Source organism: Polypterus senegalus, chromosome 3 (assembly GCF_016835505.1).
Source record: "Polypterus senegalus isolate Bchr_013 chromosome 3, ASM1683550v1, whole genome shotgun sequence".
In the NCBI taxonomy this organism is placed as follows: Eukaryota; Metazoa; Chordata; class Cladistia; order Polypteriformes; family Polypteridae; genus Polypterus; species Polypterus senegalus.
Window position 1 is genome coordinate 103,222,774 of NC_053156.1, and position 20,389 is coordinate 103,243,162.

The window sequence follows — 20,389 nt, forward strand, 5'->3', positions numbered from 1 at the left end:
AATGTCACTGCTGAGTGCTGAGTTTGAAAACTGAAGGTCTTAATGTGTTTATTAATTGCAGAGTTGGTGAAATATATTTTGAAATATATTTTTCAGTTGGACATTTTAGGAAAGAATTCTTTTTACCCTTAATCAGTCTGGAAGGGTTTATCATTTTAACCTGTGTTTTAAAATAACTGGAATTCTTGAAGCTTCATGATAATAAAAACAATCAATTTTTTGTTAAAAGGCAATTTAGTCCGCAGCTGAAGCCAAAGCTCATTAACAGGAATGGCTAGAAAACTGATTTTTAAATGAGCTGTTAGGTTTCCAGAAATAAAATCAATATGTGTATATCTGTGAACAAAATCTAAGAGAAAATGAAAAATGTATAATTAAGAAAGGAAATCCTTTACTTACTAGTCATTTTTTTACTCCTCCAACCAATCCGTTTTGCTATTAAATGTGTTTAATCATGAACGTAATGTAGGATGGCCTAGTGAAGTTGTGGTTAGCTCTGCTGCCTTGCATATTCACAATGATCATTTTGAGTCTCAACTTGTGTCCCTATCCGTGTAGCCTTGACTAGCCTCTCTGGACGCAAAAGCAGACAGCAGAATTGTCAGAAAGGGCTTGTATGTTCTCTCCTTGCTTGTGAAGCTTTTTCATAAGGTGCTATGGATTTCAAAATTGTCCAAGAAGACTCAAGTTTTGGTTCACAAGTGCATCATACAGTCTGAGCAGACAGTCCTTTAAGTTATAGTAATCTGTCTTTATAATATATCCTATACTTTTATTTGACATTATGTAGGAAAGAGTTTTTAAATTGGCTAGCTAGTCCATAGGGGTTAAGGAAGGTCCATGGGGACATTATATTTTTGTTATTTTGTTGCCCATTGTGTTATTGTTTCACCTTCCTGTCACCCTCCGTTGTAATTTCAGTTTTGTGCAATAAAATATCCTTCCAAGCTTCTATCTGGACTTGAATAGTGTGTGCTGACTTTGGGAGTGTCTCCAAAGTGCCTCAATTTTGTAACAAATACACACACTGGCAGACATATATATGATGTAAAATACTTTAATATATCCTTAAATATATAGTTCTGGAGGGTTGCAACAGCGAGAACTTCTCTGTATTCTGTACACATGATAGTGTTACTCCTACTCCTACTGCTACTACTTAGTGCTTCTACATATTACATAGACAGTTACAATATTTTATCAATGTCAATCCCTAAACCTTTTCATGTAAACCAGTTTATTTTAAAAGGTGGGTAACAACTCATGGTCCCTCATAGTAATTTGGCCTCAGCAAAGCTTTCAGGTTCTCACTAAATTGACTAGGATGTTTGCCCAATGGCAACAGATTCCTTTCTAACAATCCAAAGGTGTGCTTTCGTGTTAGTTGGTAAATTAAATAGAATCTATAAAGAGAAAAGTACCCTACCTTAATATTGTATGATTTCACATTTAAGCCTTTGGAGAGTACATTGGCCTAGTATGATTGAGCGTGTGCATGTCTGTATGCCCTGTGATGGACTGACACTCTACCCAGTGTTGGCTCCAGTCTTCCAAGTAGTGGGAGCCAGCAGCCCTGACCTGCAATTGAATGGATTGAAATTTAAAAAAATCTGATTTTCACTTTAAGGGTCAAGCAATGTACAAAAAAATCTAATACTATAATAAGATATAGATAGATAGATAGATACTTTACTGCAAAGACAATTCTGAAACACATCATCTGTTATGTATGTAGTGAATGGATACGAAAGGTTTGATAGGAGGAGGAATGACTTTATTAGACTGTGCATTGTTCATCCATGTGCACAGGTAACAGTTAGTTAAATCTTTACTTTTGTCTTAACCTATTTGTTACAGTTGAGGTGATCCTTGTACTTCTGTACAGGGTTTTCTGGGTACCTATAGACCTCTAGAGATACACATACATACTATAAAAAAAATGTTAAATTTATGGTAAAGTACTGGCAGCTGGGTTGACAGAATTTTACCGGAAAAAAAAAGATGACAATATTTTTAGGTCTATGAAAAATGTTACTTTTATGATAAAAAACTGGCAGCTGGGTTGCTAGAATTTTAGGATAATAAATAAGGTGACAATATTTTTAGGTCTGCGGTATAACTTTGTAGTAAATAACTGTTTTTTTTCTTTAAAACACATTCCAACAGAAGGAAATGTTTAACAATTACCAGAAATCCATGCACTGTAATAAATATGCTGATCAATAAATCGTTAGAAAGTATTGTCAGGATCAAACCCCAGTATACAGTATATAGTTTGCATCAGTAAAGTAACAACAACCAGAGAAAGCAGGTTCAAGACCAATAGCAACGAATTACAAACACGTATCATTTTAATTATACACATTGAAAACAATTCAACATTTAAAGAAGCTATGGCACATTGTCTGGTGAAGAAGTAAAGTTTGCTTTTGTTGTTTATGATGTCCTACAGGTGTGCCAGCTTATTGATTACAACCCACCATAGATCAGCTTCCATAACCTCAAAAAACCTTTAGCATGCAGGGAAAAATAAGTCTGCTAACTTTCAAGTTTTTTCCCTATATTTCAAAGGTATGTGATTTTTCAGGAACAATATGGTAAAAGGGGGCATGTCCTTATGCAAATATTGTACCTTCGCTGTTACTGAAACTGCGCTTTACCGTTTTACATATTACAGTTGTTGTTACCTTCGCTGTTTAACAGTTTTTTTTTCAGTGTAACTGTAATGTATCAGTAAACGGTATATAGCATATTTTGAAGGTAGAAAAATATTGATTTTATATAACGTATTGTTTAAGATATACAGGTAATTTTCAGTAGAAGATAAGGTAACTTTTCTTTTTTTCAGAAAAGGTATTTTACTTTCACCATTTACAGTATTTTTAGCATTAAATTTACTGACATTTTTTACCGTGTACAAGCCAGACACAAAACAAAAGTCCCGGGTCGGATGTATTTGCTTAAGAACCTCTGGTTCCTCCTCACATGCAGAACATCTCTATATATTCTGTCAGTCTACAGTTACAAATGTGCCCCTTTACACATTAGGGAAGTCACTTCAGAACAGGATAATAACAGACTTGAGAATCTAATCTGGAACGGTGGCTCTGTTCTGGACATTAGCCTCAATTCTCTGAAGACAATAGCAGACAGCAGGATGTCAAAAAGGTTGTTGACCATCATGAACAATGTCTCATACTTCCTGTTTGACACCCTGATCCACCTGTAATCTACTTTTATAATAGGTATAATACTGGAGCTATAGGAAGTATTTAACAACTGCTATTAGATGTTACATAATATGTTCTGTCATTTTAATATGTTATTTAATAAGACTTTGGACCTGTGATTTATTTAGTTATCCTACTGTTTCATAATGAGTTTATTTTGTGTACTTTATCTGTTATTCTTCTGATCTATCTATCTATCTATCTATCTATCTATCTATCTATCTATCTATCTATGTCTGTCTCTGTCTGTTTCCTTTTACCTTAATTTCCAGTATTGTCACAAACTGACCGTATTTTCTGTTTATATTTAAATTATTGTAAGTGATACACCAGTATATGTGCAAAGCAAATAGCGACACATTTACCTTGGCTGTGATCAGTGACATCTTTGGTGCATGCAATTAATAGACTGCAAGTCCTCTCAAAAGGTCTCAGATCTCAACAAATGCCCTTTACTTTCTTTTTCACCTCACTAGAAGCCTGAGACTTAACAATGATTAGTTGCCCTGAGAACATTCATTCTGTACTTACAATAATCCATTCATCAGTTCATTTCCTTAACCTGGTTATTCAGGGCTGGGTTGCTTGGAAGCTGGAGCCATTTTTTTTCTAAATGAATACTGTATATATTTTGTTCCAGCATGAAGTATCAAAATTAGTTTATTAACATGGGTTTTATTGCAGTTTTCTTTACTGCCCACATCTTCAATATTAATATTAAATATACTGTAGATACACCTTATATATATATATATATATATATATATATATATATATATATATATATATATATATATATATATATATATATATATATATATATATATATACTCTTTAGATGTTTTTTATTCAGTTGTTTTTTTGATCAATGTGAATTGATTATTAATCCCTTTTTACAATAGGTCCAGGGAGCAAGTTTCAGAGGCTGGAAAGAAATGACTTCCTTGTTTAATAAAGATGATGAACATCAATTGTTAACTGGAAGCAAACTAACAAAAATTAAAGGGTAAGCTACACTTTGAAAAATATTTTTATAGTTTGAAAAAACAGAAATCTCTTATCATTTGACACTGGTTATAATTTTTGTAATACAATTGTTGCTTTTAGTAACTATGTTTGTATACTTTGTATTAAACACATTTTGATGTAGCAATATGTTGATTCAGAAGGTTTAGGCTGAGGACAAAACATCCTGATTGGTTGCTCAAACAGACATTGAGAGAAACAGAAAGAAGGTAGTCATTTTAGTCTGGGGTGTCTTACATAGTCAACCTCACAGACAATAAATGATCCAGATATCTGTAAAAATATATAAGTGGATGAATAAGGTTTTTAGGCTTTCAAACTGTATCTGTCCATTACCATTGTCGTATATAAATAAAAGTACATTTCATATTTTTAAATACAGTGCATCCGGAAAGTATTCACAGCACATCACTTTTTCCACATTTCCTCAGAATTCTACACACAACACCCCATAATGACAACATGAAAAAAGTTTACTTGAGGTTTTTGCAACTTTATTAAAAATAAAAAACCTGAGAAATCACATGTACATAAGTATTCACAGCCTTTGCTCAATACTTTGTCGATGCACCTTTGGCAGCAGTTACAGCCTCCAGTCTTTTTGAATATGATGCCACAAGCTTGGCACACCTATCCTTGGCCAGTTTCGCCCATTCCTCTTTGCAGCACCTCTCAAGCTTCATCAGGTTGGATGGGAAGCGTCGGTGCACAGCCATTTTAAGATCTCTCCAGAGATGTTCAATCGGATTCAAGTCTGGGCTATGGCTGGGCCACTCAAGGACATTCACAGAGTTGCCCTGAAGCCACTCCTTTGATATCTCGGCTGTGTGCTTAGGGTCGTTGTCCTGCTGAAAGATGAACCGTCGCCCCAGTCTCAGGTCAAGAGCGCTCTGGAGCAGGTTTTCATCCAGGATGTTTCTGTACATTGCTGCAGTCATCTTTCCCTTTATCCTGACTAGTCTCCCAGTTCCTGCTGCTGAAAAACATCTCCACAGCATGATGCTGCCACCACCATGCTTCACTGTAGGGATGGCATTGACCTGGTGATGAGTGGTCCCTGGTTTCCTTCAATTTTTGTCTCATCAGATCAGAGAATTTTGTTTCTCATGGTCTGAGAGTCCTTCAGGTGCCTTTTGGCAAACTCCAGGCGGGCTGCCATGTGCCTTTTACTATGGAGTGGCTTCCGTCTGGCCACTCTACCATACAGGCCTGATTGGTGGATTGCTGCAGAGATGGTTGTCCTTCTGGAAGGTTCTCCTCTCTCCACAGAGGACCTCTGGAGCTCTGACAGAGTGACCATCGGGTTCTTGGTCACCTCCCTGACTAAGGCCCTTCTCCCCCGATCGCTCAGTTTAGATGGCCGGCTAGCTCTAGGAAGAGTCCTGGTGGTTTCGAACTTCTTCCACTTACGGATGATGGAGGCCACTGTGCTCATTGGGACCTTCAAAGCAGCAGAAATTTTTCTGTAACCTTCCCCAGATTTGTGCCTCAAGACAATCCTGTCTCGGAGGTCTACAGACAATTCCTTTGACTTCATGCTTGGTTTGTGACATGAACTATCAACTGTGGGACCTTATATAGACAGGTGTGTGCCTTTCCAAATCATGTTCAATCAACTGAATTTACCACATGTGGACTCCAATTAAGCTGCAGAAACATCTCAAGGATGATCACGGGAAACAGGATGCACCTGAGCTCAATTTTGAGCTTCATGGCAAAGGCTGTGAATACTTATGTACATGTGATTTCTCAGTTTTTATATTTGTAATAAATTTACAAAAACCTCAAGTAAACTTTTTTCATGTTGTCATTATGGGGTGTTGTGTGTAGAATTCTGAGGAAAAAATGAATTTAATCCATTTTGGAATAAGGCTGTAACATAAAAATGTGGAAAAAATGATGCACTGTGAATACTTTCCGGATGCACTGTAAATCAAAGTGCTACAAAGGATGCATGTTTTCCCTTTTTCAAAAAATACCAAACAATTGCTGTGGATTCCTATATGATCAGCTTGGAATAAACCTCACCATTGTTGCAGTTTCTGGTTCTCAGATAGCTGAAAAGAGATATGTAAACTCCAAGCACACGTCTGTAGACTTTTCTTACATGATCATACATTCAGTGTCCATGGTCTAAGTCTTCTGTTTTACATGCATCTTCATTCTATTACAGCATACAAATATCTTGGCACAGTTTGCAGTTTTTTTAGAAAGGATGTACAAAGTGGCCTCTGTATGTACTTTGTAGCAGGACTGAAACATTTTCTGGAATGGGATTCTGGCCCGTAATTTAAACACTGCAAAAGCCAGATACAATCCAGCACAGTGCAATAATTAAAAGATAAACAGGTTTTTGCCCTCGTCTTGAGCAGTGATTTTTGCCTCATCTCTAAAACAGCACAAAACTTCATTCAGGTTACCCTTCTATCTCTTTGTGCACCAGAAGTGGCTTTCCTGAGATAACAAGTAGGAAACTGAAGAAGTATGACTTCATCTTCCAAAAATAGGCAATGTTAAATAAATATTAGTGGAAACTGAAGTGTAAGAATCTAATTTCAGTGAACTCTGGCAACTTTTAAGTGTAGAAGATGGGTTGTTTATAATAAGCGGTTACAGCGGGACTTTTGTTTATCTTGACTTTGTTTTTATCCTACTGCTTAAAAGACTCTAGTTATTCAAATCACTAAGCATGTTAATAGTTGACCCTGAGTTTAATCTTGTGTACATTACCAGCATGTTTTACTTATTTGTTTTCTGCCAAATTGAGAATGGTCCAGCTTTTACTAGCTGCAGAAAAAATATTTCTAACAGTACTGCAAAGCATCAGGAAGACAGGAAAGAACTAACATGCAGTGAATCATTTTTCTGTATTGTCATGGAATAGGACACTGCAACCCTAAAATGTAAACTGAAATGCATGAAATTAGAATACAGTTTTTTAACTATTTAACTCATGCATGTAAATACATACAGTTAAAAAATATTTGCCTGTTTTTTTTATTTGTTCTGGAAAAAGTAAAATATCTTCAAGATACATTTTTTTCATGCCGTAACACAGAGATCCTCTCCTTGTTGCTTCTTTCTCTATTATGTTGTTTTGGCAATCAACTCTTCTAACTCTAAAATGAAGAATGTTATATTGCATGGATTCCTAAGTTTGATTCCGGAGGGCTGCAGAGGCTGCTGCTATGATACAAGTGCACTGCTGAGGCTGAAGGGTGCACAGCTTCTTAAACACTCCATGAGCCAGGCTACGCCTTCACAGCCTGATTAGAACAGACCTCTCTCCAAGCCGTTTCAACTCCCAACTCCACAGATAGGATTTGGCCTACTAGGCCCAAAATAACGAACTGACTTCCAAGTTTCAAACAAACTATTACAAAGTCCAGCAAGCTAGAAAATACACAAAATTGCCCTTCTAGGAAAGAAACTATAAAACGTTTGGCTAGGAAGGACAAGTTCTAGAGCAGAATCTTTATAGTATTTATTACTTGGCTGACATCTTTATCCAAAGCGACTTACAACATTTGAGATACAAATGGATACATGTCATTTGTCATTGCAATTGGAGCACAGGCAGGTTAAGTGACTTGCTCATGATCACTCAGTGTCAGTAGTGGGGTTAGAACCCACAACCTCGGGCTCTGAAGGCAAAAGCCTTAACACTAGAATTACCAAAACCTACATAAAACTCGTAAACCTGGCCCACCTTAAATTACTTCGCCACCTCTCCGTCAGCATCTTTTGTCTTGTAAATTTGTCGATCAAGACAAGCAGCAAGCAGGCTGCTATACCATTCCCCCAACCGCTGCAGAATGGGCAAAAAGTTCTCCCAGCTCAAGCCTTGATTATCTTAGAGTGAAGTGCTAGAGTTTTAGAGGGTAAAAATTATATCGCTATTTGGAACAAATGGTTTTCATGTGTGTTCCATGTCTGCAACAATCGATGTAAACACATCATTAAAACAGAAAAATGTTTCATGTTTTAGTAATAAATGACAAAATGTAGACATGAACTGTATAATGTGTGAAGCCTGAAGTCCAAATATCAAATAAACCCAATAAAAAAACCCAGACCAGAAGGAAAAATCCCAATAAACCAGAAAGTCTAATGCTCACTATAATTCACTCGCAAGAACTTCAATGAACCACTGAAATAACTGTTACCAGCCTTTGACAGCTAAAAGCTGTGGGCAGTCCTTCAGTAGTGACATCATGGTAGCCACACCTCTTTGGGTTCCGCCCACAAAATACAAAGAGCATAGCAGAACAATTTATTATGTACAGATAGCAAATAATAAACAAACAGGACAATATTTACAAAGTACATTACAGTAAACACATGACAGATAATATTTTAAAATAAAAAAGAAGATAGAGAAAAGGAAAATAAACATACCCTGACTGAAAAATGACAGCTACAGTTTTTGGTTCTAGCATAGTTGCTTAATTAGAAGTTGTGACAGATTAGGGCTTTTCTCGCACCCTTGTACCCTCAGACCACACGTCAGACATAAAAAGTCCAATTATTATTTATTATAATAATAATGTGCACAAAGCACTCTCCACTCCCAAATACTCAATAAACAATACAATACAATAATCCAATCCTCCAAACTCCCAGACACTTAGTCACCCTGCCTCCCAACTCAGCTCGTTTGTCTGGGATCTCCCGCAGTCCTTTATAGTCCTTGACCCGGAAGTGTTTGTCCCTCAGTCCGTGTGACTTTCTATCACTTCAGGGTCAGGTAAAAACTTCTCTTTTCTTTAGCCGGAAGTATATCATTTCTTCCGTTTCTACGATTGTGAAATACTTCCGGGTTATAGGGAAAGTATAAGTCCCTGGGCCTCCCTGCAGCATCCTCCGGTGGCCCCCATGGTATCCAGCAAGGCTGTGGTGAAAAACTCCAAGTTCCATAATGCCCTGCTGGAATTGGGCACTTCCATGTTGCAGGGATGGCTCCATCTGGCGGTCTGGGGTTGTTGGCTGGGATACACGGCTGGCAATCCCTCACAGTTCCCTCCCCTCAGCGAAGTCCAGTGGGGCGGAGCGTCCAGCCCTGCGAGGGACGTCATCCTCCAGGAGGAGTTTCCGGTTGAACCTTGGCTGAACCTTGTGTCTCGTCCCTGGAGAATCTAGAGGGAATATTATTCTGAATCGACAACTGGTCCCCACTCTCCAAGGACAGTTTCAGCCAAATGTGGCCCGACCTTCGACATCCGCAGCACTGTCTCCCTCCTCCTGTTATTCTCCCCTCGGGACTGAAAACAATTGGGAAAAGTTAGGTCCGCCCCTTTTCTTGCTGAGGAGGAGACCCCGCCCTCTAAAGTTTCCATAAATTTTCATTCTTTGTCAGGAGGCCCCGTTTTATTTTTGGGATCTCCTGTTTGATCTGGGGGATTTCCACAGTCTGAGTCTCTCTATTTAATAAAAAGAGACCCTTTCCTGTCTGTACCCCTCTTGATTTACTTACAACACGGGCCGGGTCTTCAGCACAATATCCGCCGAAAGCCAGCACCATCCAGCTGCTCGGATAGATCGGCTCTTCCCCGACCACTCTGTCAACATTCTGGTTTTCTCTTGTAGGGCACACATTGTCTTGGCACCGCTATTTATTAAAAGCTGGCCGGATCACACTGCATCCCTATTGCATTATATACGGTACCGGCATTACCTGCCTGTACCGCCAAATCATATAATACGGGATGCTCCCGACTGATCCACCGCAGGTACTCACTTACTTTCCTTTAAAGGTGCTTCAGCTGCTGCTCCCAGATCCTCCACAATATTCTTTATTGCCTCCAATGTCTGCAAAATACTTTGTACGGGCTCGATTAATTTTTGAGCTCCTGCACGCCAAAATAGTTAATTCGGCCGGAGGCATGCTCACTCCATCATTTGCCTTACCTCCGGCCGGAGCCAATGAGCACGCCTGCTCCTGGCACGTGCTCTGTCGGGTCTCGCACAGGCTCTTGGGAATTGAGTCTCGAACTATAGAAGTCCGGGCGCCGCTACTGGCCGACTGCGATCCGCCTTTTCTAATTTAATGGCGGACCGTTCAGTCATATCCTGTCCTTCTATACCTTTATTTATGGCTAGCGCTGCTTCGTTTGTCTCCCCTTTCCCTTTCAGGGAGCTCGGTTCTGTCGGGAAATGGCGACCTCACCTACAGGACAATGTTGACCTTCTCCTTCCCACAATCCTTCGGAGATATCACGTGTCCTGTTTCACGAATGGAAGGAAACCGTTTTGGTCATGTGTTCATTTGTAGTCCTTACGCTTTCCCCAGCCTGCTCCAGGATAGTCCACATGACTATTCTCGTCAAATAGGTTTCCAAATTTCAGACTCCTAGATCGGCTAGACTCCTCGTTGTCGCGCCATCTTGCTCAGGTGGGAAGTATGTTTCTGACTCCTCATCAGAATCAAGACTACAGGCCTCTGAAAATAATTAAAGTAAGGTCCCGACACATCGGATGTTTTTTCGCACATACCTCCGGACTCTGATTATGTCCTCTTAGATCATAGAGATTGTCCTGTCGTCCGAGTTCGACAGCCCTCCCGCTGTCATAACGCTGGGTCCTCTCAGTGTCAGAAGAAGTATTCTGTCCACAGTAAATTTTTCCAGGTTCTCAGCCAACTGACGGCCAGAGAATCCTGCCGGCTATGCTAATTGTGACAGATTAGGGCTTTTCTCACACCCTTGTACCCTCAGACCACACGTCAGACACCAGATAAAAAGTCCAATTATTATTTATTATAATAACTAGCAAAATACCTGCGCGCGTTAAGTCGTGTGTTAAAGAAGTTATGAAAAGAAAAGGAAACATTTTAAAAATAACGTAACATGATTGTCAAAGTAATTTTTTGTGTATTTAGCGGCGTCATAAAGTTGTTTTCGTCTAGCTGCATCAGAAAATGTACCACAATGTCTGACACGCCTCCCTTTTACTGTTTTCTCACAGCTTGGATTGCTGCTGTCATAATTGGTTTCAGTCTATATATATATATATATATATATATATATATATATATATATATATATATTTATATATATATATATACATACACATACCTATCTACATCATATATATATACACACACATACATACATACACAAACACAAATTCTATATATGTGTGTGTATATATATATATACAATGTAGATATGTGTGTGTATATATATATATATATATATACATACAAACAAACACACAGGTATATATATGTGTGTATATATATGTATGTGTCTATATGTGTGTGTATAGCTTTGGTCACTGAGTGCAAGGGAAAAATAATAGAATGTAGTCTATAAGTTATTAAACAGTAAAACATTAACGTTTTAAGAAGTACAGGTACATTGAGCACTACTGGAGTGGTTGGGTAAACTACATTTTAAAGACTGTGCAACAGAAGAGGTAAGTAGTACTAACAGCAGCTAAAATGTATATGGATTATCTCTCGGTAGTTGATGCCTTTTGAACGGCGCTACACGACGGCTGTGGTATAGAAATTACATTTGCTATATGAACGTCCAAATTTCTGCCTCTGGTAATGTGCCTTACCGGCATTACCAGCAATTAAAGAAAATTAGTTTTGTGTCCTCTGCAATGTTAAGAGAAAAAGGCTTTAGTTTGGGATAAAAGGAAAAAAAAGTTGCCTTTTTCTTTTATATACTGTAGAGAGATGTCTTCGCTGACGATATGAGTCCTTTTGGGGACAGTCGCAGTGGGTCTTGTGTAGACTGGTTAGACGCCCCTGCCATTAATCGGCTGTGATGGCACTGTCGGTCCTCCACTCCTGTGCGTGTTTTCATAATCCGAGCTGACGACCTCATAATCGTATACGTGCAAAAGAAAGTGCGGCGCCTTAATATTAGTTTGCCGCAGTGTAGAAAAGGGGTCCGTGTTTGCACTTGTCTGGGCTATAGCTCAGGGGAGGGTGAAAAATGAAAAGTGCTCACTTTGACTTAAGGCAGAAGCGCAGTCAGTGTCTCAAAGGCTGGCACAGCTATGCTGCGCCGCTGCTCGACTTTTGCAGGGCAGGAGACGCCACTTTTCAAATCAAAAGTCTCCGCTCTTTGAAGTCATTCATATATATATATATATATATATATATATATATATATATATATATATATATATATATATATATATAGCAAAATACCCGATTCACAGCGAGAAGTAGTGTGTTAAAGAAGTAATGAAAAGATAAGGAAACATTTTAATAATAACGTAACATGATTGACATTGTCATGAGTGTTGCTGACATATATATATATATATATATATATACAGTATACATACATATACATCTACATATATATACATATATATATATATATATATATATATATGTGCACAAAACCACGCTTTCATCAAGGCTTCCGTCGGGTAGTCTTTTGAAATGAAATTTTCCTCCAATCAGTCGTAGCAACACGCTTCCTTCCGACTGTTACATTTTTGTAGCTCTGATGTGTGCATCAATGTAATCGTATAGCAGGAAATCATGCATTGACAGAAGTTTCCCTTTGCTTGGAATGCAAAGTGTGATTAAATGTGTTACTTTTTAACGCGTTATGTAGCACATGCATCGAAGCTTCTGAGCTGTGCTTGTGCTAAGAAAAGGAAACATTTTAAAAATAACGTAACACGATTGTCAATGTAACCTTTTGTAAGTAGTGCCTGAAGGATTCAGAGTGTGGAGAAAATGTACAGACAGCGTGTGTATTAACTTGTGGATTTTTCTGTGAGTATTTGGTGGCAGCGTCACAAAGTTGGTTCCAAGACTGTGTTAGCTGCGGAGCTCAGCTCACAGCGAAATGAGGTGAATGGGAGGAGATGATGATGTGACTCTCCCACCCCTTAACTGTCAATCCCCCACAAAGACAGTCTCTTGAATTTGCATAAGCACAGCCCTTCACCAGTAATTTTAACTTAGTTACAAAGTGATCAAAACTCTCGCTTATATCCCGCCCTCTCATTAACCTTGTATCCCGCATTAGCCGTGGGCATGACAAACGCCAGCGGCAGCCTGTCTATGAACTTAATTTAAACTTTAGGTTTACACCGTGCTTTGTTTCCGAAGTAGCTGCACTCATGAATATGGTTGTATGTGTGACTCGCTCGCTACTTATTGTTTCGATGCCTTCTCAATTGTATAATGCACGTTTCCTTCAGCGCTTTTTGGAGCTCTTCCTTGTTTTCAACGTACTGCGTTGACAGTCAGTTCACGTGATTACGTGGGAGGCGTGATGATGTCACACGAAACTCCGCCCCCCACGGCCATCGAGCTCAACTCCATTACATTATATGGAAAAAATGGTTCCAGTTATGACCATTACGCGTAGAATTTGGAAATGAAACCTGCCCAACTTTTGTAAGTAAGCTGTAAGGAATGAGCCTGCCAAATTTCAGCCTTCTACCCACACGGGAAGTTGGAGAATTAGTGATGAGTCAGTCAGTGAGTGAGTGAGTCAGTCAGTGAGTGAGTGAATGAGTGAGTGAGTTAGTCAGTGAGGGCTTTGTCTTTTATTAGTATAGATAATGTGCACAAAGCACTCTCCACTCCCAAATACTCAATAAACAATACAATACAATAATCCAATCCTCCAAACTCCCAGACGCTTAGTCACCCTGCCTCCCAACTCAGCTTGTTTGTCTGGGATCTCCCGCAGTCCTTTATAGTCCTTGACCCGGAAGTGTTTGTCCCTCAGTCCGTGTGACTTTCTATCACTTCAGGGTCAGGTAAAAACTTCTCTTTTCTTTAGCCGGAAGTATATCATTTCTTCCGTTTCTACGATTGTGAAATACTTCCGGGTTATAGGGAAAGTATAAGTCCCTGGGCCTCCCTGCAGCATCCTCCGGTGGCCCCCATGGTATCCAGCATGGCTGTGGTGAAAAACTCCAAGTTCCATGATGCCCTGCTGGAATTCGGGGCCCTTCCATGTTGCAGGGATGGCTCCATCTGGCAGTTTGGGGTTGTTGGCTGGGATACACGGCCGGCCATCCCTCACAAAGTCAATCTTTGCCTAAAATGGTACTGGTTTTCTAATTGCATGGCATGTTTGCATTCTGCTACATAAGGTCATTCTTTTACTTAGATCCAAATAATTTGTGGCCCAGAGCACATTGGATCCTTCACTCTTTTCTATTTTTTCCCAAATATTTTATTTAAAGTGAAGCTTCATGATAAACACACATAAGCCAAGTTTCCATCCAGTTTTTTGCGACGTTTTGTTATCGACAAGCAGAATATACGTAAAAAAATGTGCGAAATTTGCTGTCTCCAGCCTGTTTCCATCCAACTGGCTTTTTATCGATAAAATGGCGTGCGTGATGACATCATCCCCTCCAAAACGAACTGTCGCATAAGTTTTGTTGTATCGCGAAAAAAAATAAATAATTTTGTGTATGTCGCAAATTATCTACCTTTTGTTTTCCACGTTAGACCCCCTCCACTAAACAAAGAAATGGAGAGATTATTCAGACAGTTTTTTGAAATTTGCCAGCTTACTGTTATTTCAGTTTCACAAATAATTGGAATTGTACATAATATCCGAAGACGACAGCAGAATGAAGCAGTTGCTTGTCTGATAGCCCTAGAGCTTGAAGAAAGTACCCAAGTGCGACGAAACCCACGGGTATGGGAGAGACGACGGAATAAGACCTTCTGGAAGGAGGTGGTGGGGAGACACTTCACAGAAAATCTCTGGCTGCAACATTTTAGAATGACACGGCCGATGTTTGAGATGTTGTGTGGATTCATCAGTCCTGATGTTGCGCCCATCACAGGTTGTCACCGACCACCGGTTCCAACCCAAAAGCGGATTGCCATCGCCTTTACAAGCTGGCAACCTGCGCCGAGTATAGAGTAGTTGGAGAAACTTTCGGGGTTAGTAAAACTACCGTCCATCGGTGTGTATATGCTGTGCACCGCTATTAAAGAAAAATTAATGCTGCGTTATATCAGACTTCCGACTGTAGCAGAGGCCAAAGAAATTGCATACCGCAATTCCTTGGTGCATCTTGTGCCACAGATTTACGGTGCACTGGATGGCACGCATGTGCCTATTCTTCCCCTGACGGGAGGCTACCGCGATTACATTAATCGCAAAGGGTGGCAATTTATTGTTCTCCAGGCCCTTGTTGATGACAGGTGCATGAAACGAGACATTTGCGTTGGCACTCCTGGAAGTACCCATGATGCAGCTTTGCAGCATCGGATCTGTACAGGTGAGCCTACCTTTCAACATCCCTTCTCAGTGTGATAACAACTGAATTAGTACTGTAACCTGCTTCCCTTAAGGTTTTTAAATAAAACTGAAATTTGAATTTATACAAAATAACGACGTTTAATCAAAAAAAACTAAAGTTAATATTAATGAGAGAATTTCTCATAATATGCTAAAACATCTGCCATTTAATAATAAGAAAAAAATGTTTAGATAATGAAACACACGGTTTATTAAATATTTTGACTGGCACAGTAAATTACCTTTGCGGTTTTTGTATTATTTAGAAATCCTGAGAGACACCCCCAGGCTACAGTTGATGTGGAGGGAGTTCAGGTACCCCTTTTAGTAGCAGGAGACCCAGCCTATCCGCTATTGCATTGGCTCATCACGAGAAATAACGAGTCTCTTCATCAGACCATGCGAACCGCTCCGCTATTCTTGTTTTGATTGCACGTGATGAAAATGTATCATGTGACACATTTATTTGCGTTAAAGCCCTTTTTTTCCAACAAAAAGTGTTTCCAATGTAGTTTTTGCGACATCTGAAGTATCGATATGGAATTTTATGCCCTAAAGTTAAACGGAAAAATATTATGTCGACATGTACAACATTTTATCGATAATTAGCATTTCCATCAGCTAAAATTTGAAGCGCTAAATATTTTTTCGCAAAAACTCCTTGGATGGAAACCTGGTTAATGATCTAAATGATAAAATGCTGGCTCCTTTGTTACTTGGATCTCATTGGTGAGTGGCAGTTCGTTAAGAAACCAACAAGCAATTAGAAACAGTGAATGCAGTTGCTGGAGCCATTAATGTCTGAGCTGAAATAAATAACTTCTGTTTAATAATTTAGGCTGGAACAAAAATCTCACCTCTTCAAGACTGAACTTGGGATGTCAGTTTAGAGTACCCCCAAGTAGGAGACCCAGCCTCATGGTGTATTCTCAAGAACCTCTTTTTCATAACACAGATTTGTCAATTGTGCACACACAAACGTGCACACCTACCTGCATACAAACATACATACATTACTAAAGGTTTTTATAGATATTCTACCCAACTTTTTTGCAGTCTATCATCTAGGATTAGAAAGTTCATTAAAATGTATTGAAAACTGATAAAATAGCAGTATTAGTTAAGGAAAACTAAATCACATTCTTTAGGTGCAATTAAGAAAAGATCATTATCAAGCCTCAAGAGATCATTGAATGTGAGTGAGAAATCAAATTAACTGAATGGTTTTTTAATCAAGTTTTTACAAAAAAAAATATATATATATATTTTTTAAATATAGAAGCTGTTGTGTTACAGATAGTAAATGCACCGAAGAGTAATACTTGGCTATGTTTTGCTGACAGACTTGAAAGTAAGCTCATTCCAACATTTAATTACTCTGGGAGAGGTACTGGATTCTAGGATACTTCAGTTGTAACTACCATCCGCAAGGAGTGAAACAAAGTAGATACCTTTAATTAGAGATCAGTAATCTTAGACGTGTGTGTGTAATAAAGGAAACTGTAACAAGAAGTAAACCAGAGGACTACTTGTAGGAAAATGATTGTTTTAAATGGATACCAGCAGAGGTTTATAAAAGAAACGCCCTGCTAAACAAAAGTAAAACACATAAAATACAGTAGTTTATTTGGTTGTTTCAAAGCTTTTTATAAAATTTCAAATAATAATCCTCAAATTAGAAGTCAGTGGCATCTGAGATAACTTAAAAAATTTGATTACGAGCAGTTTTAAAGGGCTAGTAGAAAGAGGAGAAACCTCCACATGGTCATCAGTGTAGTATCTTTTCTAGGAAATCTACTGTTGTTTATATTCGAAATACAGAATCACATATAGTAAGTGACGTATGTATCACTCACTCAGCAGTCATTATCAAACTGAAAATGAACCTTAAAGCAGACAGGTAATAAGTGACACTATTGGATTTAAGGAAAATGAATTTCCAATAAATTGTCATTGGATACGGTCTTGTTAACCAAGCTCTGAAAAGGATATAAGTACAGTATTTATATTGAGAAATTTTTCTCATACTTAAAATGATGTGCAGAAGCAATTACAATACTATTGCAAAAACATATAAAAGAAAACCAAGGGATATTATGCTTAAGACTCTATAACGCTGTAGGGAGACCACTTCTAATGTACTGAAGCAGATCTGATTACTATGACACGAAAAAAATACATAGCGGCAGTTGAAGTGGTGCAGGAAATAGTAATGAAGTAGAGTTGTGAAGTGTATCAGTGGCGTAAACGTCATATTTTAACTGAACTGAAACTTTTTACTCTGAAACAGATGAGGCTATATGGGGTTCTAATCCAGGTCTTGAGATCTCACAAAGGCAAAAAAAATGCATTTAGCTAAATAATAAGTCACCGGTGTAAAGTGAACAACAGCTGAATTCAGAATAGGAACCAGGAGGCGGTTCTTCTTATGATGGTTTTGATGGCAAGTATTAGAAAAATGGCTCATGATGTTTAAGTAGCCCACAATGAGAAAATAACAATTGGCCAAAAACACAACATTGATTGACAAAATGGCCTTGTCTTGTTTGTCCTTAGGCATTTAGGAAGTGTTCAGTAACCTCTACTGTATATGTAACATTTAATACATTCTCAGAACATTTCCTTCCAAACTTTGCATCTAAAATTTGCATTGCCAAACTCTTACAGCAAAGTACAACAAATTTGATTTTACCTTTACTTGTTAATATGTACAGTATGATGTACATTAATAGCTTTAAATACAAAACTAAATCAATATACTCAAATGCAGTGTACCTGTGTACAGTAACGTTACTTTGCTTGCAACTTAGACCCAAACAGAGTGACACTGTGGTGAATATGAGAGAGTTACGGCCAGTTTGTACTTCACGCGCATGCATCATGGCTGCCACATGTTCCCAACGTTCATTTGATGCGTCCTCTGAGCACGTCCTCAGAAATTAGTGTGACATGTGCGCGAATTGTAGTACCAGCAAAAAATCAAGGGGCGCAATGTGTTCAAGTTGGAATGTGACGTCAGAGTCTCAACATGTGATAGCAAGCCACTTTGCAAATCCTACAGGGTCAATGTGGGTGCTTCAGTTTTGATGAATGGTTTGATGTGGTGCCATAGAAAAAACATTTGTGGTGCTTTTATATTCAAGTGCCACATACTCCCCATCGTAATGACGCAAATATGTTTTAAAATTGCCACACAGCCCATTAGATGTATGATATTATGGCTCACTGCACATTTAGAATCCTTAGATTTATGCTTGATATCACTTTCATGATGAAATGCATGAAAGTATGTACAGTATATTACATTTTACAAATAAATTGTTAACTTCATTTAAATAATGAATACTGTTAATAATTATACATGTGGGGACGGCATGGGTGGCGGAGCAGTAGCACTGCTGCCTCACAGTAGGGTGTCATGTCCCTTGTGTTCCCTGCTTGGAGTTTACTTATTTACCTGGTGGGTTTCAACAGTGTGCTCCTTTTTACTTCCAAACCAATGTTGGTTTGGGGAGTTGGTGCTGCTAAAATGACACTAGTGTATACGTGTGCTTGTGTTCACCTTGCGATGAGCTGATGCCCCGTCCAGGGATTGTTTCTTCCTTGTGCCCGATGCATGCTGCAATGTGTACAACCCTGGATTGATGGATGTAATCATTAAACATCCATCCTTTCCGAGATATTGTGGCAAGGAGTCCTCGGAATTTAATGGATGCTTCAGGCAATTGACAACACAGTGAAGCTGAACGTTTTCTCACCGTGATGATATCTCATACTGCCACCTAGTGGAATTTTCCAGATTTAAGTAAATTATGTGCGCAAGTATATCCAGAACACTGCTTGCCTAGCAGCAGCGATCACAGGCGCACGCATCACGTCAACTGAAGTATAAACCCGGCCTTAGAGTAAAGGGGTATGCGTTGTCCTCTTCCTTACAAAATGGCACACTGTTGTGAGTGACACATAGCAGTGATATGTGAGAAGCACATCTCACTCCTTCTTACTTGGAGTGGTGGAGGGAAAATATGAAACTAGCGTATCTTGCTTCTGTGTGTTATCACTCCATCTTATTTACAGCAGCAGAAGGAGAAGTATACCTCACTTCTTCTTATACTGCCATATTTCACTCTTTTGTGCCTTATTATGTACCATGTTAAGTGTTGCGAGTAGGGCTATGGAATTTATGCATATTCCTCTTTCTTGACCAAATGCTACAATAACTCATACCTAAAAGATTCTTCTATTAAAAAGGAGGATCATTTTTGTCTTTTCCTACTTTTTTATGTCCTACCTCCAATTCATGTTGGCTTGAATTTCAGTAATTTCCATTTGTGTAAGTTTCTTGTACAGTAGGTTCAAATCACTAAATACTACACAAACTATAAAAAAAAAAAAGCTTCCTTTTTAATACACAGTTTCTAACCTGCTCCTGGGATATCACAGATTCCAAAGTCTCTCATCTTTTAATCCACTATAGTAAAATTCTTTCTTTGTAATGGTACCTACGATTGTGGCTTGCGTAATGATTCAGGTCTAGAACTCTACTTGCGGTGCAATGCAATGACTGGGTTTGTAAACAATGCTAATTTAATGTATTTCTTCAGTGAATCTTCTAAGAAGATAACCTGGAAAAATCTAAATTTTAATTCGAATTACTACTCTGATTGAGTTAAAATTTTAAAAGTATTTGAAATGTAAGAGATAGTGGGATCGGCATCTCCATGAGTTTTGAATAAAATATGTACATCAAGCAAATGAATGGATAAATGCATTTCTGTGCTTATAAGAAAAATAAGAATTAAACACTAACAATGCATAATGAAATTTCATCCTGAAAGGAGCCATCAGAACATGTCACCATCGACTGTATCTCCAACTACA

The 20,389-nt window shown here is 38.6% G+C and overlaps 1 protein-coding gene across 2 annotated transcripts in view; it reads left to right on the forward strand.

Annotated features, from left to right (window-relative positions):
* si:ch211-225h24.2 overlaps positions 1-20,389 on the forward strand; it is a 186,658-nt gene that overhangs the window by 116,243 nt on the left and 50,026 nt on the right. For both annotated transcript variants that reach the window (XM_039747704.1, XM_039747705.1), the window contains one exon: positions 4,133-4,236. In XM_039747704.1, the coding sequence (XP_039603638.1) occupies positions 4,133-4,236 (104 nt within the window). The remainder of the gene's footprint in view (positions 1-4,132; positions 4,237-20,389) is intronic.